At 32.0% G+C, this 22,337-nt stretch overlaps 2 protein-coding genes across 4 annotated transcripts; both read left to right on the forward strand.

Moving 5' to 3' along the window:
* Nucleotides 1–532: 532 nt before the first annotated feature.
* On the forward strand, nucleotides 533–8,657 carry LOC135964331 (NKG2-C type II integral membrane protein). Of its 2 annotated transcripts, none has more exons than XM_065523690.2 (6): nucleotides 533–762; nucleotides 1,137–1,235; nucleotides 2,024–2,068; nucleotides 2,615–2,766; nucleotides 4,363–4,463; nucleotides 8,358–8,657. In XM_065523690.2, the coding sequence occupies exons 1-6, from the start codon at nucleotides 576–578 to the stop codon at nucleotides 8,377–8,379; spliced, it is 606 nt and encodes a 201-aa protein (XP_065379762.1). In that variant the 5' UTR covers nucleotides 533–575; the 3' UTR covers nucleotides 8,380–8,657. The 2 variants fall into 2 exon arrangements, with proteins under 2 accessions (XP_065379762.1, XP_045220618.2); XM_045364683.3 differs by lacking the exon at nucleotides 8,358–8,657 and adding an exon at nucleotides 5,343–7,646.
* A 1,792-nt stretch (nucleotides 8,658–10,449) lies between these two features.
* Nucleotides 10,450–17,007, forward strand: KLRC4 (killer cell lectin like receptor C4). 2 transcript variants are annotated; one of them, XR_010579268.2, is made up of 6 exons: nucleotides 10,450–10,656; nucleotides 11,133–11,231; nucleotides 11,735–11,788; nucleotides 12,334–12,396; nucleotides 14,145–14,245; nucleotides 15,077–17,007. XR_010579268.2 is itself a non-coding variant. In XM_065523691.2 (6 exons), exons 1-5 carry the CDS (start codon nucleotides 10,470–10,472, stop codon nucleotides 14,229–14,231), a joined length of 579 nt encoding a protein of 192 aa, XP_065379763.1. In that variant the 5' UTR covers nucleotides 10,450–10,469; the 3' UTR covers nucleotides 14,232–14,245; nucleotides 15,077–17,007. The 2 variants fall into 2 exon arrangements, 1 of the variants encoding a protein (XP_065379763.1); XM_065523691.2 differs by having other exon boundaries at nucleotides 12,334–12,485.
* Nucleotides 17,008–22,337: the final 5,330 nt, after the last annotated feature.

Consider the following 22,337-nt stretch of genomic DNA (forward strand, 5'->3'; position numbering starts at 1 on the left):
TTTATGCATAGGGTAATGTAATGTTTTACAAGATATGAGATGTATTTTTAAAATTTTAATGGTTTTTCTGATTTCCTAATTTAGAAATTTAGTATAAGAAGTTACTCTATATGCTAGCAGAATTATTTTATCTTATGGCACACCATCCTTAACCATCAATGAATCCTAAAACTATAATAAAATTTGTGTATTACTAAATACAGTATTTTAATTGTTAACACGTGCAGTCTGTTGGTGTTGTGTTTTTGAAGAATCTAACCTTAATTTAACACAAATTTTTTTTTATGAACTTCCTATCTCACAAGTTTAATGTTTTTATTGTTCCCACTAGTAATATTATGTCAAATACAGAATACATCTAAAAAATTACCAATTATATCATGTGATTTTTGTTTAAAGCTTTAGGAAATTAGTACCAGCATTTTACATTGGTCAACAGCAAAGTAAACATTACTGCTCAGCCCCAACACATGCAGTTTGCCTATACCAGGGATCCTGTCAAAATATACACCCCTCATAGCTTCTTAAATGCAGTTATCATAGAGTACAGTCCCTGACATCACACAGCTGCAGAGATGAATAAACAAACAGGAACCTTCTCAGAAGTGAGTCTGGCCCAGGATCCAAAGAGGCAGCAAAGGAAACCTAAAGGCAATAAAAGCTCCATTTCAGGAACCGAACAGGAAATATTCCAAGTAGAATTAAACCTTCAAAATCCTTCTGTGAATCATCAAGGGATTGATCAAATATATGACTGCCAAGGTAACATATTAAATAGATCTTCAATATTATTGTTACAGGACGTGCAGTTGAATGCAGAAGGGTGGGGAAAGATGAGGGAATATTTTGCACTTGTGAGAATCAGAGTTCATAATTGGGATCTAATATTCTAATATGACATCAGAAGACTAATTTTATTCGGGCATTGTTCAACCGTAATCTGCGATCCACTCATGGAACATTATGTTTCCTGAAAATGAACTGGTATATTCTGAGAGAAAGGTTACCAGAGTAGATGTAGATTTAGAGGCCAGAGGTTATCATTATGTTTCCCTGTGCATGTGGGTTCTCTAGTATGGAATCCTAATCAACTCTCTATCTCCCCTCTCTCAGTGCCTCTATTTCTCTCCCTGCAGGTTTACTGCCACCTCCAGAGAAGCTCACTGCTGAGGTCCTGGGAATCATTTGCATTGTCCTGATGGCCACTGTGTTAAAAACAGTGGTTCTTATTCCTTGTAAGCACATTCTTGAAAGACTAGATGGGAACATTTTACTTTAATGCTTGGAAGTGCCTCAAAATATTTCATACTGTTGAAGAATAGAACTCTCATTGTAACGTTAATTTCAGAGATCTGTTACTTCATTTATTTTTATAGAAAAAGTTAATTTCATTAAAGATTGTCCCCATTTTAAATAACACACAAAGTTTCAAAGTAAGAAACTAAACTTGTTATGGTTTATCTAGGTATTAGTAGATAAACCATAGCAGAGCAATTCTCCGGTAGATAAACCGGAGCAGAGCAATTCTTCCCCGAATACAAGAACCCAGAAAGGTACATTTTTATTTTCAACATTCAGATATTAGTATAATTTGGACCCAAAAGTAATATGGTTATTCTGAATTTTTCACAACATAAATAACAAAATCATTGTAGAGAATATGTGTTTGTTTTTTGTGTGTATGTAATCTATATATCTATATATACACACACATACACATACAATGTATTTTCTGAATTCATAATTCAAATGCATGCTATAGGAGAAAAGTATTTAGAAAAACAAATTAATTTTTGAAAGTGGTTACGTCAAATACTACAAGAGATGGTGAAGTTTTGTGCTAAAGTCTTTAAAAATATTTCTTTCGAAGATCTAGTCATTTATTTTTATAGAAAAAGTGAATTTTATTAAAGACTGTCCCCAATTTAAATAACACACAAAGTTTCAAAGTAAGAAACTAAACTCATTATGGTTTATCTAGATACTAGTTTTTATAAAACTCATTTTAATTTTTCTATTACAGTCCTGGAGCAGAACAATTCTTTCCCGAATACAAGAACCCAGAAAGGTACATATTTATTTTCAACGTTCTGATATTAGTACAATTTATATTTTGTGTCTGGTTTAAGGCATGTAAAAGAATGATGGCATTTTTGCAGAAAATAAGCCATAAAATTCAGCCATAAATATTTATAAACAAAGATTATAAGGCAGCATTTCCTTTTCTCCAATAAGTAGAAATGCTCACTTAAAATCATTCTACCCTCTTTCTCCCAATTAACAGAAGTTTCCTACTGCTATGAGATGATATGAAATGAATAATTTTACTATCCTAAAAAAGCAGTTGTGTATCAGTGACGTTCAAGACATGTGGAGAGTGTATTTTTGTTTGTTGTTTGCTTTATATGGGAACACGATTAGAGATGACAGGCTAACCCTTGTCTGTGCATGTGTGTATGACTGACTCGGTTATTTAAAAATATATATTTATAAGCCTGTAAGGATGCATAAATATGTTAAGCACATACAGGTTTATACTGTTGCAAATATGTAAACTAATTTTCATCTGTAAACATTCATATTGTTCTGCATAGTAATTCATATCTTTATTTAGTACGTCACTGTGGCCATTGTCCTGAGGAGTGGATTACATATTCCAACAGTTGTTATTACATTGGCAAGGAAAAAAGAACTTGGGCAGAGAGTTTGCTGGCCTGTACTTCAAAGAACTCTAGTCTGCTTTCTATAGATAATGAAGAAGAAATGGTAAGATATAAATGTTTCAAAGATTTTATGAAAAGCTTCTTTCAGTGAATAATACATTTGTAGGAAACATCCGTGTGTGTACATATAATTATCTTATATATTTTCAAGTTTATGTAATATTCAATTGATTGACTTAATAATGTTTTTAAAGTTATATACTGCTAATGTACTTTTATTTTCAGTTTTTGTTTTCAAGGAAAACCATACTTCTATAAATACTTTGAATACACAATAAATGTTGCATCTAATTTTATCGGGCATGATATGATCTGGTCATGCAGATCGATCGCAAAGTGCAGGAACTCATGTGATACAAATCAGATGATGAAATAAAGGTTTCCAGCTCTAGCAGTTCCACCCCTGTGTATACACTCATCACTTACCCTGACTCCTCTCCAAAACACTGTCTTGACTTTTAATATTATAAATAACATTTGCCTGTTCTTGAATTTATAAAAAGGGAATCATACAATGTGAATTTCATGTCTGTGTTTTTCACTCCTATCTGATATTTGTGCAATTCTTCCATATTATTGCAGTTATCAGTAGTATGTTACTGTTCACTGCTGTACTATGTACAAAGAACACTAAGAATCCATTGAGTCCTTGTCTCTGGATGGGGAAGTGGGTCTCCTGCCCTCAGGGACAAAGAGGACCCTGGGTGGTGCACTGGTAGTCATGGGGTGGCTTTGCCAATCCCCCTCACCCACATCCACCCTGGTGTCTCTTGGAATGAGAAGGAAGCACTTCCTCTGGCTGTATTGATAGCAGCTCTCCTGGTAGATCATCCTCGCCAGTGGTACCAGCCTCGCCTGGTGTTGTGGAGGGGACTCCCCTTCAATACAGAGCAGGAGTGAGCTTTGCTGGGCCTCCTCCTGTTGCCAGGTTGGGTGTGAGGAAACAGCAGGCTTAGGTCACCTTCTTCTGTCGTGTGGGGGACTTCACATGCTCGCTCAGATACTTTGTTGAATCCTGATGATAGGGTCCCAGACAATTTCATCTATCTCTTTCCACCTTTCAGAGTTCTCCATTGCTTTTGTCTTTCATTAATCCCAGAGTTTATAGTTATTTTTAGTAGGGAGTAGCAGAGAGAGATGAGTCTACACCACCTGGTCAGGACCACTGTTATTCCACCAAAACCAAATCAGATAAAAAAAGTGAGGGCTTATCTAGTTAAAGAATGGTGTGGTACCCAGAAAACACAATCTGTAGCTTCTATGTCATTTATTTCTGAATGACAACCTCTCATTTCCTTCTAAATCTCCAACTCTGGAACATATGGTACAAAAATAGATTGATTTCGTCACAGTATCTGGAGGAATGAATGCACGGTATCAGGAAACTTATTTAAATCCTTCCTGTGTTTATTCAGTCAATTGGGGTAACTATTATAATGCAAGAATTAAAATGTCTTTATTAACATGAAAATGACAATGAAAGTACTAAGTATAAACATTGAAGAGTTCATTTATATCAAAATCATAAACATTTATGAAAGTTTTTGGTACCGCAAATAGTGGTGTTCAACTTTAATATATTGTTTTTATAATGTTTTCGTAAGTATTATTTAAGTGAAAATTCTTTCTTTTCTTTTAGAAATTTCTGACTGCCATTTCACCATCCACATGGACTGGTGTGTTTCGTGACAGCAGTCATCATCCATGGGTGACAATCAACGGTCTGACTTTCAAACATGAGTAAGTTGTTTTGTACGGTGCTATATAACAATATATATAAAGGATAAATTCAGAAGACTAATATGAATAAATTTATGTGGAATCATATACATGAAGAAAGATGTGAAAGTTAGTGAAATGTTGATATAAATATTTCACAATAGACCATAGTAGTCCCTATATGTCAACTGCTCATTGGTCAGCTAGTAACTTTCTTGGTTATGAGATGGAGTAGGGATGTCTAATCTTTGGCTTCTCTGGGCCACATTAGAAGAATAGTATTGGGCCACACATAAAATACACTAACACTAATGATAGCTGATGAGCTAAATAAAAAAAATTGCAAAAATATCTCAGAATGTGTTCAGAAAGTTTACATATTTGTGTTGAGCCACATTAAAAGCTGCCTGGGCCACATGTGGTCCATGGTCCGTGAGTTGGACGAGCTTGAGATGGACTATCAGGGAATTACAGTGCTTGTTTTCATTAAAAAGCCACCCTTATTTTATTTAAGAATATCCTCAAAGTACAAGAGTACTGCTCTTGGCATATTGCTTATAATTTTTTATTAGTAGTTATTGTTGTCAATCTCTTGTTGTGCCTAATTTATAAATTAAACTTTATCATATTTAGGAATGTGTAGACACAACACAATCTCTCTATAGGTTCTGTACTATCTGCCATTTCAGACATCCACTGGGGTCTTGAAACATATCCCCCGTGGATGAAGGGAGGACTACTTTATTGAGTTTTCAGAATAATGACTTTTAGTAATAGTATATGAAAAATTTAATTACCCTTTTTCTTAAACTTGTTTTCTTATAGTACATGAAAAATGTTCTTGTCTCATGAATCGTTTGCATAAAATGTAACAGAATTATGGATTTTTCCCCATTACAGGATAAAAGACTCAGATCATGCTGAATATAACTGTGCAATGCTACATCTAGATAGACTTAAATCAGTCCAGTGTGGATCTTCAAAAAGATATTATTGTAAGCATAAGCTTTAGAATGAAAGTATTTGAGTTTGCAGTGCATCAGATAAATTTTATATTTGTTAACATAGAAATGATATGATTGCATAAGTCTTAAAATGAATTGCATTATTTGCTCTAATAATAAGAAAATTCTAAATCGATTATTGAAATATAATGCACACAATTTAAGAAGTACGGATATCCTAGCATTTAGGTCGGGTTCATTTTGCTAAACATGTTTGTGGCATTCGGACTTCCTAAAAGTTGCATGTTTTGCGGGTCAGTTTATATGAAGTGTCAAGAACAAGCAAAACCATGGAGAAAGAAAGTAAAAGAGCCCTGCCAATGCCTAAGGGAGGTTGAAATAGGAGGTGGCCGCTAATTGCTAGAATGTTTCTTTGTGTCAGTGATGAAAACTTTTTAAATTTCAGTAGTGGTGATGGTTGTAACTCTGTGAATATACTAAAAATCACTGATTTTTAATTATTTTAAGCGGATGAAATTTATACCATGTACACGATACCTCAATAAAGCTCTCCAAAAAATATAATAATAATACTGTCCTGGGATTGCTTGAGTCTGCATTTAACCTCTAAAGTAATATTTAAAGATTAGCTTCTTGACTTTTCCAATCAATATCATATTGTGCCCTTCAATGTACTGGGTTCAATGTACTGGGATCTCTTTAATTTCTCTCTATTATATTATATATTTTGGGGGATTGAATCATACAGAAATGCAGATATTTTACATTCATGCTTTTGTAAATGGCATTCTGATTTTAATATTCCCTTTAATAATTTTTGTTACTGTAAATAGTAATACAATTGATGTCTGCATTTTGATTTTGTACCTAGTTATTTCACTTATTTTACATATTTAAATCTATCATTTCAAACATAGATTTTTCTGGATTTTCTACATAAACAGCAATTTTATCTGCAAATAATCACACTTTTATTTTTTCTATCCATATGCCATAACTTATTTTTTTCTTCATTTATTTTCTCTGGCTAGTGCTTTATATTCATAGTCGAATAGAAGGTACCATCAAATTTTGCGTGTATCATGTGTATCATTTTCTGGTTTTGGCAAAAAATAATTCAACATATTATTCATATTTACAAAGTTTGGTCTTTTTTAATCACATCTTTCTTATATTGAAGCAGTTTTATAATATTCATTTTTTTCTAATAGATTTTATCAATTGTTGTAACATTTTAATTATTTTTTGTTACTCAGAATGATATGTGTTTTCTTTATACAACATTTTATAAAATAAATTAGTTTTATTTTTGTCAAATGTTAAACTAGGCTTTGTTTCCGAAACAAATCCGTGCAGATCATTGTATATTGCCCCTTATAAAATATCAGTGCACATATTTTATCTAGGGCAAGATTTGTTTCTTTATCCATGTTCACAAGGATATTTGACTATGTTTTTATTTATAGCTATGTACTTGAAAAAGTTTTGGTCTCAAGGCTATCTTGGGAAGATTTTCTCTTTTTCTATAACCTGGAAGCATCTGTTAAGAGTACTGCTTTAGCCATGAAAAAGGATGAGTTCATGTCCTTTGCAGGAACATGGATGAAGCTGGAAACCATCATTCTCAGCAAACTATCACAAGGACAGAAAACCAAACACCACGTGTTCTCACTCATAGGTGGGAATTGAACAATGAGAACACATGGACACAGGGAGGGGAACATCACATACCGGGGCCTGTCGGGGAGTGGGGGATTGGGGAAGGAGGTATTAGGAGAAATACTTAATACATAATACCTTTTATATTAGGTATTAGGAGAAATACCTAATGTAAATGACAAGTTGATGGGTGCAGCAAACCAACCTGGCACACCTATGCCTATGTAACAAACCTGAACATTGTGCACATGTACCCTAGAACTTAAAATATAATAATAATAATGAAGAGTACCACTTTATTTTTAAATGTTATCGTTCACTAGTGATGCCATCTGAGTTTGCAGGCTATTTTTGTAGAAAAGTTTATGTCTAAACTAATGTCTTCAGTACATGTAGAGTTTACTCAGATTTCTATTTGAGGTACTATATTTTGGTAATGAGCATTTCCTAGGAATTTTCCATTTCATATGGACATTAAATACATTGATAATATAGTTTTATTGCCTGTTTAATAACTGTAAATACCATAATGGTATTGCCATGTTTAAACTAGAAATAAAATATCTGTGCCTTTTCAAAATCTTCCTTTAGTAGTCTTTTGTGACCATTCATCTTGATAATTTATTTGGCCCATATGTTATTTAGACATACATTACTGAATTAAAAACCATATAAGGTTCTCAGATTTTTGTTTATTGACTTCTATTGTAGGTAAAATATAGTTAGAACATTTTCTATGAAACTGGAAATGTTCATCCCTCTATAAATGTGGTTCATGTGGTGAGGTAGTGGTTTTAAATGTTTTTTACTTTTTATTAATTAATGTTAAATTTGAATAGGTACATTTCGACTGTCTCCTGGCCAAGCTTTCCTAGTGGTACTACATTGAAATTGAGTATATGTGTGAGTGCGTGTGTGAATGTATTCATATGAGTGATAGTTACTTGTCTAGTTTAAATCTTTCTACAGGCTCACTGGCCTGTCTTGTATTAAGCATCAAGAGAAGAGTCTTTAAAATCCCATTTATGATTGTTTACTTGTTCACTTTATTCAATTATATGTTGAATTTGTATCATTAGGTATATGCAATGATAAAAATATATTACTAATGGTTTGGAAAATTAATTTATCATTATGAAGCATATTTCCCCAATTTCAGTAAATTTCATCTTAGCTCACTGCACCCTCCACTTTACCTCCAAGGCTCAAGCGATCCTCCCACCTCAGCCACCAGAGTAACTTGCTACAGGCAAATACCACCATGCTGGCTAATTTTTGTATTTTTTTGTAGAGATGGGATTTCATCATGTTGACCAGGCTGGTCTTGAACTCCTGAGCTCAAGAAATCTACACGTCTTGCTCTCCCAAGTTGCTGGGATTACTGACATAAGCCACCGCACCTGAGTGCTCATGTACCATTTAGCTTGTGTTTTTAAAATCTACTTTTTCTGCCCTCCCTATTTTTAACTAAGTGACATTTTAAAAATTACTTTTCCCTCTCTATATAGTTTGATTTAAGCATTAGTCATTTACAACAAATATTCCTATTAAAATGCAGACAGTTATGATTGGAAAATAAATCAATGAACAATATAATGAATGGATTTTTATATTTCAATCTGGCGTGGTGATATAGTACAATATTGTTTAATAATTTATTCTTCCCAGAGACATCCCCTTTAGTAGAAGATTGTAAATATTAAATGTGATGCAACAAGGTAAAGTTAATACAGAATAAAATCAAATTAGAACTGTCTTTACATGAATAATTCAGGGTGAAAAACAACCCAAAATATAACATGTGTTTGAGGATTTTTAAAAGTATTTACATGATTGCCTGTGGAGAATTAGTCAAGTACATGCATACATAATAATAGGTTTGTTGATCAGTATAATTTAGAGTGTAACCAATAAATATCATGACAATGAAGAATTAATTTGAAATTTTATAATCATTGTGGATGTAATAATACTTTATATGTAGCCCAGACTTTAATAATCAATATACATCAAATTGTGAATGTCAAACATAATTTCTCATACACATATTTAATTGAAGCAGATTTTATTTTTTTAAGAAAACAATAATGAAGTAGTTTCCATAAAATGCAAATCTAATCTTAATTATAAATAATAGGATGACTTAAAAAAATTGAGCCAAACAAACATTGCAGAAAAGATGTACTACACTGATATCAGTCTCCTACCTAATTAGTTATTTTACACAATCAGTATGAATTAGAAATAATAAAATGGCAATTGTGTTAAAAATAATTAAATTTTAAATAAATTAAATTATAAATAAATTAAATTATAAATTAAAAATAAATAATTGAGGGCTAATGTGTGCCAAGTTGTGTAAGTGTTTTACATACATTATACTTTATAAATTACTTTCCCCAATCTAGATTAGTAAACTGGGGTTGTAGACACTAAGTAACTTTGTAAACGGTCATGCATTATGAGTTTCAAAGCTCTAATTAATTTTAGGTCTCACTGGCTACAGAGCTCATTGACTAGATTATTAAATTATATTTTCTGATTTATTACAATTACTTACACAACCAAAGTGACCCTCATTGCCTTTTAAAACAGCCACAGGATCTTTCTGAAAGTTTGAACCTAAAGTGTTCTTTCATAGATGGTCCAAACTTACATTTATCATTTCCAGTTTTCCTATTTTATCCATTAAACCAATTAGCAATCAATTCTGTAAAATAAGCAGTTAAATGATTTTCTATAGTAATGAATTTATGCCTAAGTTAATGTAATGTTTCACAAGGTATAAAATATTTCTTTAAAATTTTAACAGTTTTTCTGATGTCCTCAATCATTCAGAATAAAAAACATTTGCCAAGACCTTATGCCCTTTTAGTAAATGAACGTAAGTCACTAACTTAATGTACTTTAGTATTAAAAGTTGCTCTATACGCTAACAAACCATTCCTCCATCTTAAGCACTCAATCCTTACATTAATGAATTTTAAAATTGTCATACAATTAGTGCATTTTATTTTCAGATTTCAATTTTAGTGTTTTTACACAGGTATTGGTGATAAAATATTTCTGTAGAATTTGACTTTAAATTAATGAAGATATTTATTTTCATTTACTTCTTAGTTTTCACAAACGTATTGTTTTTTATTGTTCCCATTAATAATATTGTGTCAAATACAGAATACCTTTTAAAAAATGACCTATTGTTTAAAGAGATTTCAGTTTAAAACTTTAGGAAATTGGTACTAGACTTTTATATTGGTCAACAGCAAAATGAACATTATTACTCAGCCACCAACACATGCAGTTTGCCTATACCAGGGATCCTGTCAAAATATACACCATTTATAACTTCTTAAGAGCAGTTATCATAGAGCACAGTCCCTGACATCACACGGCTGCAGAGATGAATAAACAAAGAGGAACCTACTCTGAAGTGAGTCTGGCCCAGGAGCCAGGGAGGCAGCAAAGGAAACTTAAGGGCAATAAAAGCTCCATTTCAGGAACCGAACAGAAAATATTCCAAGTAGAATTAAACCTTCAAAATGCTTCTTCAGATCATCAAGGGAATGACAAGACATATCACTGCAAAGGTAAAACATTAAATAGATCTTCAATATTATCGTTCTAGGATGTGCAGTTGAATGCAGAAGGATGGGGAAAGATTAGGGAATATTTTGCACTTGTGACAATCAGAGGTCAAAAGTCAGGATCTAATATTCTAATATGAAATCTGAAGCCTGATTTTATTCAGGCATTGTTCAGTTGTAATCTGTGATCAACAACTCATGGAGCATTATATTTACTGAAAATGAACTGGTATATTCTGAGAGAAACATTACCATAGTAGATGTAGATTTAGAGGCCAGAGTTTATCTCTTTTTTTTTTATACTTTAAATTCTAGGGTACATGTGCACAACGTGCAGGTTTGTTACATATGTATACTTGTGCCGTGTTGGTGTGCTGCGTTTATCTTTATGGTTCCCTGTGCATGTGGGTTCTCTTATATGTAAACCTCATCAACTCTCTATCTCCCCTCTCTCAGTGCCTCTATTTCTCTCCCTGCAGGTTTACTGCCACCTCCAGAGAAGCTCACTGCTGAGGCCCTGGGAATCATTTGCATTGTCCTGATGGCCAGTGTGTTAAAAACAATAGTTCTTATTCCTTGTAAGTGTATTATTGAAAGATTATAAGGGAACTTTTCACTGTAATGATTGGAAATGCCTTGAAACATTTCATAATAATGAGGATTAGAATTCTCTTTTTAATGTATATATCTGAACCCCAAGATAATACGGTTCTTCTGAACTTTTCAAAATTATAAGTAACAGAATAATTGTAGAAAATATTTGTTTGTTTTTGCGTGTTAAATATGTGTGTATATATAATACACACAGAGAGAGATGTATTATGATTTCATGATTCAAAGACACGATTTAAGAAAAAAATATTTAGAAAAACAAATTAATTTTTGAAAGTGGTTAAATCAAATACTATAAGAGATGGTGAAGTTTTATGCTAATGGCTTTAAAAATATTTGTTTTAAAGATCGTTTTTATTTCAGATTGTTCCAGTTTAAAATAATTTTAAATTTTGTATTTCAAAGTAAACAACTGAAATTATGTTTTATCTAGCTGTTAATTTTGTAAGAATTACTTTAATTTTTCTAGGTATTGGAGTACTGGAGCAGAACAATTTTTCCCTGAATACAAGAATCCAGAAAGGTACATTATGATTGTCAGTGTTCTGATGTTAGTACAGTTTATATTTTGTCTCTATCTTAAGGGATGCAAAATGACAAGAAAAATTTTTGGTAGAATAAACTATAGCACTAAGCCATAAATGTTTATAAAATAAAGATTACATGAGGGGAATTCCTTTTCTCCAATAATAAGTAGAAATACTCAGTTAAAATCATTATACCCTCTTGTTGCATTTAATTAACTGAAATTTCCTAATACTATAAGATGATAAGAGATAAATAATTTTACTATACTTAAAAAGCAGTTTTGTTCAGTGATGTTTAAGATGTGTAGGGTGAATTTTTGTTTGCTGGTTTGCTTTATATGGGAACACAATTAAGGGATGAGAGGTGGACCTTACATTGTGCCTGTGTGTATGAGTGACTAGTTGTTTTAAAATATATATTTAACAGCCTATGAGGATGCATAGATATTGTGTACCTATGTGTTTATAGCTTTGCAAATATATAAAATAATTTTAATTTGTAAACATATTGTTCTGCATAGTAATTCATATCTTTATTTAGCATATGATTGTGGCCATTGTCCTGAGGAGTGGATTACATATACCAACAGTTGTTATTACATTGGTAAGGAAAAAAGAACTTGGGAAGAGAGTTTGCTGACCTGTGCTTCAAATAACTCTAGTCTGCTTTCTATAGATAATGAAGAAGAAATGGTAAGACGTAAATGTTTCAACACTTTACTAAAAGCTTATTTCCGTCAATATCATATTTGTAGAAATCATCCATATGTTTATACATATTTAATTCATATAGTTTAAGTCTGTGTAATATTCAACTGACTTCATAATATTTTCATATTCATATACTGTTAATGCACATTTGATGATTTCCAGTTTTGCTTTTCATGGAAACCCATTCTTCTATGAATATTTTTATCCCAAAATAAATATAAAGAAAACTAAGCATGTCATAGTCATTCATATTGATCACAAAGTGAATGGATTCATGATACAAGGCAGATCATGAAATAGAAGTTTCCAGCCCCAGCAATCCTGCCCCTGGATATGCCTTCCTCACTTTTCCTGCCTCCTCTCCAAACCTTTGTATTGACTTTTAATGTGATAAATAAGCTTTGCCTGTTTCTGGATTTATGTCGAGGGAATCATACAGTGTGCATTTTCATGTGTGTCTTCTTTTACTCCTATATGATATTTGTGCAATAATGCAGTTAGCTGTTGTTTGTTACTGTTCATTGCTGCATGATGTACATAGAACACTTACAATCCATTCAGTCCTGTGTCTCTGGATAGGGAAGGGAGTCTTATGTCCTCAGGGACAAAAAGGAACCTGGATGTGCACGTGTAGTCATGGGTTTCCTTTGTTGATCCCTCTCGCCCGCACCTACCCTGGTGTCTTTTGGTTTGGGAGGAGAAGCACTTCCTCTAGCTCCTAATTGGTAGCAGGTCTCCTGCTAGATCATCCTTGCCAGTGGTACCAGCCTTGCCTGGTGTTGCTTTCAATACAGAGCAGGAGTGGGTTTAGCTGAGCCACCTCCCGTTGCTCTGAGAAACAGAGGACTAGTTCACTTTCTTCTGCTGAGTGGGGGACTGAAGATGTCCGGACACTCTGTTGATCCCTGATTCTGGAGTCCCAAACCATTTTGCCATCCTCTTTCCACCTTTCAGAGTCTTCCTATGTGTCTTTCCTTGCTTGCAGAGTTTAGAGTTGTATTTAGTAGGGAGTAGCAGAGAAAAAGGAGTGATGTACCTGGTCAAGACCGTTGTCATTCCATCAAAGCCGAATCAGATAAAAGTGAGCGCTTATCTAGTTAGAGAGTGGTGTGGTGCCCAGAAAAGCCCATTTTTGGCCTCTGTGTCATTTATTTCCTCAATGGCAACCTTTCAATTTCCTTCTAAACTTCAAGAAGGAAAAGTTCCACTATGAGAAACATGGTGGAAAAATACATTTATTTAATCAGAATATCTGGAGAAAAACATGTGCAGTATCAGGACGTTTATTTCAGTTCTTACTGTGTCTGTCTTACCAACCCAGGCAACTATTAAATTACATGAATCACAATTTTGCTTATTAAAATAAGAAGAATGAATGTACTAAGCATAAACATTGAAGAGCTCCTTTTAAGTCAAAATTACAAAAATTTGTAACAGATTTTTACACTATAAAAGTCGTTTTCAAGTTTACTATTTTGTTTAATGTATTTATTTTGTTTTGAAAATTAAGCATCCTATGAAAGAATGTATTACCTGCACTTTTAAAAATTAATAAAAGTTTAGAATTCAAAGAACGCACCTAAAAATTAATAAAATCTTTTATAATTATTATTTAAATGAAAATTTTGTATTTTCCATTAGCAACTTCTGGGCTCCCTGTCAGTTCTCTCATGGGTTGGCATCTCTCGTAGCAGCAGTGATCATCCATGGGTGTCAATAAATGGCTGAACGTTCAAATTGAAGTAAGTTTTTTGAATGATGCTATATGGTAGAAGAATATAAAAAGGTTCAGAATAACATTGTGAATAAATTTAAGTGCAATTATAGCCGTAAATAAAGATGTTGAAAGTTAGTGAAATGCTGATATAAATATTAAGGAATGATCCACAATTACATTTTCTGTGGTTTTAGTTACCCAGGCTCAACCACAGCCAAAACTATTAAAAGGAAAACTCTAGGAAGAAAAAATTCATGAGTTTTAAATTGTTCACTGTTCTGAGTAGTGTGATCAAATCCTTTATATAGTGTATGGATCCATCTCACCTGGGACATGAATCATTGCTTCATCCAGGATACCTGCATAGCTTAAGTTACCTGTCCACTAGTCACTCAGCTGTCTCAGTTATGAGATCGACTGAGGTGATATTGTACCATTTGTGTTCAAGTCACTGTTAGTTTACTTAATAAGGACCCCAAAATGCAAGAATATTTATGCTGGTATATTGTTATAATTGTTCTTTTTCATTATTATTAGTTTGTTTTAATCTCCTAATGGGCCTAATTTATAAATTAAACTTTATCAAAGGTGTGTATGTATAGATAAAACACAGTATATATACAGTTCAGTACTATCTATGATTTCAGACATCCACTGGGGATCTTAGAACATATCCCCTGTGCAGATGAATGGACTATTTCATTCAGTTTTCATATTACCAACTCATTATATTATTATATGGAAAATATCATCTGTTTTTATAATATTCTTTGCTTACAATTTGTGGAAAATGCTCTTGTTCCGTGAATTGTCCCCATGCAATCTAATGGGATTTATGGATTTTTCTCCATCATAGGATAGCAGAATCAGATATTGGAAAGCATAACTGTGTAATGCTGTGCTCATCTGGCCTTAAATCACACAGATGTGGATCTTCACAACTGTATACTTGTAAGCATAAACTTTGGAATTAAAGCAACTGAATTTGGAGTCTGTTCAGGTAATTTTAAATTTCATAAAACGGAAATAATATTTTGATTGAAAAAGTTTTAAAATAAATTTCATAATTTGTCCCAATAATGGAAAAAGTTTTCAAAATCAGTTATTGAAATGTAATATGCACACCACTAAGTACAGATATCATTGCTGTTGTGTCTTGCTCTTCTTACTCAACATTATATTTGGGCATTCAGTCTTTCTTAAAGTTTCACAGTATGCAAGTGTGTTTATATGAAATATCAGTAATAGGCAATCCCATAGAGACAGAAAGTGGAATAGTGGTTGCCAATGCCTAAGGGAAGGTTGGAATAGAAAGTGACTGTTTATTGTTAACGGTTTCTTTTTGGGATGATGGAAACTTCCTAAATTTCAGTAGTGATAGTCATAACTCTGAATATACTAAAAGTTACTGACTTATGCACATTAAATGGATGAAATGTATGCTGTATACATGACATCTTAATAAAGCTATTTTTAAAAAACTCCTGGATTTATATTTGGGACTGAATGTGATATCTAAAGTAGTGTTTAAATATTAAGATTTCTTTATAACACTGACTTTTCTAATCAATATCATGCTGTGTCCATCAATATATTAGGTTTTCTTTAATTTCTATCAGATTTGAGGGGATTGAAGTCATATAGAAATACAGGTATTTCACATTCATACTTTTGTAAATGGCACTTATTTTTCAATTTTCTTTAATATGTTTTGTTGCTGTAAATAGAAATATAATTGACGTCTGCATGATGATTGTACATCCAGTTACTTCACTAATTTTATGTGTTAAATCTATCATCAAGTATAGATTTTTCTGGGTTTTCCATTTAAACAGCTGTTTAATATACAAATTGTAATACTTTTCTTTTTATTTCCAGGTGCTAAGAATTTTTTTCTGATATATTTTCACTGGTTAGGGATTCATTTCTGATGTTGAATAGAAGAAACAAAAAAAGTTCTGTGTATATTATATGTGTCATTTTCTGTTTGGAGAAAATATATCAACATTTTCTTTAAGCTTATGAATTTTTTATTATACCTTTCTCATATTAAAGCAGTTTTATCATATTCCTGTTTTTCTAATAGTTTTTATCAATTGATGTCGCATTTCTATCATTTTTCATTTTTTATCAATTGAAATGATATATCTTTTCTCTGTATAATGTTTAAGTAAATTACCTTCATTTCTTTCAAATGTTAGAAAAGTATTGTGTTTCTGAAACAAGACCCTATTTATCATACTGCACTGCCACTTTAAAAATAAATCAGTGCATATATTATACTTAGAGTAAGATTTGTTTCTTCATCTAGGTTCAAAAGAGATTCAACTGTGTTTTTACAAACTGTGTACATGAGAAATTTTGCTATCAAAGCTATCCTGGGAAGCTTTCCTCTTTCTCTATAACCTAGAAGCATTTGTGTAAGGGTAGTTTTATTTTTAAACGTTATTATTCACTAGTGGTTCCATCTAACTTATAAATTATGTTTTGTAGGAAAGTTTGTATAACAAACTCAATTTCTTTAATATGTAGAGTTTACTCTGGTTTTTGTTTCTTTTATTGTGTTTTGGTAATTTGTATTTTCTAGGAATTTTATTTTGTAGGATATTAAATGTATTCCTGATAGAGTTTAATATCTGGTATCTGTAAAAACGACAACGGTTTCCCCATGTTTAATCTAGAAATAAAATGTTGATGTTTTCTAAAACTCTTTCTATGGTAGGCTCATCAATTTTTAAAAGGTCTTTTCAATAAAAATACCTTTGGCCTCGTTGAGCTTCTCTCCCGTAATTGTGTTCTTGTTATGATTTTTTACTGTTTATTCTTTGTGTTTTTCTACTTTACTTATATTTAATTTCCGTTTTTCTGCTTTTAATCTCATTTGATGAGTTCTCAGATAATTCAATTCTACTTTCATATTTTACTCTCTCTCTCTATATATATATATTTAAGGCAATTAGTTTTTCACAAGAGAGAATTTGCTCTATTTTCTTTGTAATTCATATTAAAATGTGACCATCCATTGTGATAATGTCTTTGGCCCATAAGTTATTTAGAAATGTATTACTGAGTTAAAATTATACAGGTTTCCTAATTTTTAGTTATTGACCTCTATATTAGATAAACTGTATAAAGCATTTTCTGTGAAGCTAGAAATATTCTGCGTTTCTGTGTGAATGTGGCTAGTGTGAGAAATTGATTTTATTTTCTATTAATTAATTTTATATTTGAATAGTTACATTTCAAGTGTCCATTGACCAATGTAGGCTAGTGATACCGCATTGAAATCATAGTTTAATATTTTTATATTAATATGCTTGGAAACATGAGATTATAGTGTACTTTTGGAAAATTTCCATGTGAACTCAAAAACAGAAGTATCCTGTTAGTATATACTGTCTGTACAAGTGTGTGTGAGTTTGAGCATATAGGTGATAGTTAATAGTGTAGTTCAAAACCTTTTAAAGATTCACTGGTGTGGCTGTTTGTGTGACAAGCTGTGAGAGAGAAGTGTTAAAACCTCATTTTTGATTGTTAACTTGTTCACTTCTTTCAATTCTATGTTGAACTTGCATTATCAGATACATACACATTATTTTTAAAATATTATAATGATGTAGTAAATAAAATTATTATTATGAAACATGCATCTTTATTTTCAATAATGACTTTTTCTCTTATTTTATGACTTTACGTTAACACTAGCAGTTTTCTACTGGTTTGTATTGCATGATATATTTTTTCATCTCTTCATTTTAATTTTTCTTTATACTTAAAGGAGTGTCTTACAACAGCAGTTTTGTTAGAATAAACATTCTTTGTTTTTAATATAAAAATAATTTTCTTTATATTTACTATAAGTATTAAATTTTCAAATATGATTATTATGTATTTTATTTGTATGTCCATAATTATATAATTAATTATAATTATTATCTAATTTAGATTGAACATTGCCAGGCTTTTAAACTCTTAGCTTTTTATTGCTTTATCTTTTCACTAGAAATATTTTATTGTTTAAATATTTCTACTAGCAAATTGTGCCAATTTGTTAATTTACTATGCTTCGAATATTCTTTCATTAGTGCCCTGCATTTTACAGGGCACAACAAATTAATGCTTTTACCCCTTCTTAGACAATGAAAAGATCTAACTATCCTTCCTATGGTTTAAATATTTGTGTCTTCTTAAAATTTATATTGAGACTTAATCCCTATTTTGCTGGTTTTAAGAGGTAGGGCCTTTGGGGAACTAATTAAGTCAGCAGGGCTTTGCCGTAATGATTTGATTAGCGCCTCACAAAAAGGCTGTTAGGAACTAGTATTCGCCCCATTTTCCCTTCTGCCATGTGAGGACGTAGCAACATGGTGCCATCTTGGAAGCAGAAAGCAGCCCTCATCAGACACCAAATCTGCTGACACCTTGATCTTAGACTTTCTTGCCTTGAGAACTGTGAGAAATAGATTTTCATTGCTTATAAATTGTTCAATCTATGGAATTTTGTTATTGCAGCAAAAATGGACTAAGACTACCCTCTCCTTTTATTTACTGATTATCCTATATTTGCTTTCTGAATTCTGATATAAAAATATATTTAAAGTTTGAAACATTGTCATCAATATTTTATTCATTTACTATTTAGGTAGGTATATCCACATAATTTCTTTTGAAATACATCATCTTTAGAATATAGTTAAATTTTATTTTCTTTTCTTCTAGGGAATAGCAACTAAATCTCTCCATTTAAAAACACTTCTTGAAGATGAAGTCGTTTGCCATCTTATTTAAGAATATTTTCACTTATTATTGACTTCCAATTAATCCATAACTCTTAAGACACTAGGTATAGCCATTATTAACCATAGTCACAGTAATATATATTTTGATTCTATATCTATATATGTACTATATATTTATATCATATAGAGTAAATTTTGATTACTCCTATTATTTTCAGTGACTTTGTTGCCTTTTTATATTATTATGTGTTTGAATAAGCATAGATTCCATTAAAGTTAAATGCTGGAAGAGTAAAAAAACACATTTTGTTACATATAACAAGGATATGATATACAGTTATGTGACCGAAAAAATAATGTTTTGGTCGACAATGCACCACATATATGATGGTGGTTCCATAAAATTATAATGGAGCTGAAAAATTCCTATATCCTAGTGATACTGTAGCTGTTGTCATAGGACAGCTCGTTATTCACATGTTTGTGGTGATACTAGTTGTAAACAAACCCACTGAGCTGCCAGTCATGTAAACATATAGCATATACAATTTTGTACAGTGCATAGTACTTAATAATAAACAACTATGTTACTAGCTTTATGTATTTAGTGTACTACACTTTTTTTAACTTTTAGGTTCAGGAGTACATGTGTAGCTTTGTTGTGTAGGTAAACTTCTGTCATGGGGGTTGGTGGTACAAATTATTTTATCACCCAGGTATTAAGCCGGATACCCATTAGATCTTTTTCCTGATCCTCTCCCTCCACTCTCCCTCCACCCTCTGATAGGCCCTAGTGCATGTTGTTCGCCTCTATGTGTCCATGTATTCTCATCGTTTAGCTCCCGCTTATAAGTGAGAACATATGGCATTTGGTTGTCTGTTCCTGCATTAGTTTGCTAAGGAAAATAGCTTACAGCTCCATCCATGTTCCTGCAAAGGATGTGATTTCATTCCTTTTTGTGATCACATAGTATTGCATGGTGCATATGTACCAATTTTCTTTATCCAGTCTATCACTGATGGGCATTTAGGTTGATTCCAAGTCTTTGCTATTGTGAATTACACTACATTTTTTATTCTTATTTTAGAGTGTGCTCCTCCTACTTATAAAAAATAGTTAACTACAAAATGGGCTTAGGCAGGTCCTTCAGGTGGTATTCCAGAAGAAGGCATTGTTATCATAGGAGATGACAGCTCTTTGAGAGTTATCGCCCCTGAAGACCTTCCAGTGGGACAGGATGTGGCGATGGAAGAGAGTGATATTGATCATCTTGACTCTATGCAGGCCTAATGTGTGTGTTTGTGTCTTAGTTTTTAACAAAAACATTAAAGAGGAAGAAAAAAGTGAGAATAAAAATTTTTTATATAGGAAAGAGTTTACAGAATAATCATATAAAAATATATTTGTAGAGTTGTACAATGTGTGTTTTTAGCTCTTTTATTACAAAAGAGTCAAAAAGTTTATAAAGTAAAAAGTTAGAGTAAGTTATTTAATATTATTGAAGAAAAGATTATTATAAATCTCGTGTTGTCTAAGTGTATAGTGTTTAAAAAGTGTCCAGTAGTGCACAATACTGTCCTAGGCCTTCACATTCCACTCAACGCTCACTGACCCACCCAGGGAAACTCCCAGTTCTACAAGCTCCATTAAGTGTACCATTTTTTATCTTTTATATTGTGTTTTTACTGTACCTTTTCTATGTTGAGATATGTTTAAATAAACACATACTTACCATTGTGCTACATTTGTCTACAGTATTCAATAGAGTAGCATGCTGTACAGGTTTGTAGCCTAGGAGCTGTAAGTTACACCAGATAGCCCATGTGTGTAGTAGGCTATACCATCCAAGTTTGTATAAGCACACTCTATGATATTCACACAATGACAAAATTGTCTCGTGACCCATTAATCAGAATGTATACCCATCATTAAGTTGCACGTGACTGTATAATGCTATTTAATTAAAAACAATAAGTGGGTGTTTGCAGGAATAGTATACATCGGTACCTCAAATTTAAAAAGGGAACATTAGTGAATGTTACATTGTTTGGCATCTTTGTGAAAGATTTTGTTGTTTTAATTCTATAATGTGACAAAAAATTACTTAGTTTATAAAAATGAAATAAGTATGTAAATGTAAATAAATGTATTTCTAATAAAAACACCCAACATGCATATAAGCATATATCAGGTTATTTAGAATTATAATTATGAAAATACACTAAATTATAATTAATAGAAATATATACATAGCTAGCAAACAAACATAGTATTTCAGATTCACAGTTTTACAAATGGCATCCTTATTTTAAAAATTTCTTTAGTAATTGTTGCTATAAATAGAAATACAATTGAAATTTGCAAGTTGATTGTTATATCCAGTTACTTCACTGAATTTTTTTGTATTAAATTTATCATGTTAGGTGTAATTTTTCAGGTTTTCTATATTAACAGGTATTTTATCTCTAAATAATCCCACTTTTATCTTTTCTTTCCAATTGCAATATTTTCTCTATTTCTTTTCTATAACTTAAAAAATTATGAGTACATAATAGTGTACCTATTTATGGCATATACATGCTATTTTGATACAAGCATACAATGTGTAATGATCAAATCAAGTAATTAGGATACACATCACCTCAAAAATTTGTCATTTCTTTGTGTTGGGAACATCTGAAATCTATTCCCCTAGTTATTTTGAAATATACAATAAATTATTATTAAATATAGCTGCCTTATTGTGCTACCATTGTGCTACCTTTCTTCATACCCCTGACACTATCCTTCCCAGCTCTGGTAGCCATCCTTCTACCCTCTACCTCCTTGAGATCAATTGTATTAGTTCCCACATATGAGTGAGAACATGTAATATTTACCTTTTTGTGCCTGGCTCATTTCACTTAACATGATGTCCTCCAGTTCCAACCATGTTGTTGCAAATTACAAGGATTTTATTTTTTTATGGAATAATAATGTTCCATTATATATGTGATCTATCTGTACCACATTTTCTTAAGCCATTCATCCACTGATGAATACTTAGCTTGATCCCACATCTTAGCTATTGTGGATAGCACTGCAATAAACATGGTAGTGCAGATCTATCTTTGATAACCTGGTTTCCTTTCTTTTGAATATACACCCAGCAGTAGGTTTGCTGGATCATATGGTAGTTCTATTTTTTGCATTTTGAGGAATCTCCATACTGTTTTCCATAACGACTGTACTAATTTACTTTCCCACCAACAGTATACGAGGGTTCCCTTTTCTCCACACCCTCATCAGCATCCATTATTGCCTTTTTGATAATAGCCATTCTAACTGGGGTGAGATGACATTTCATTGTAGTTTTTATTTGCATTTCTCTGATGATT

Source organism: Macaca fascicularis, chromosome 11 (genome assembly GCF_037993035.2).
Source record: "Macaca fascicularis isolate 582-1 chromosome 11, T2T-MFA8v1.1".
NCBI lineage: Eukaryota > Metazoa > Chordata > Mammalia > Primates > Cercopithecidae > Macaca > Macaca fascicularis.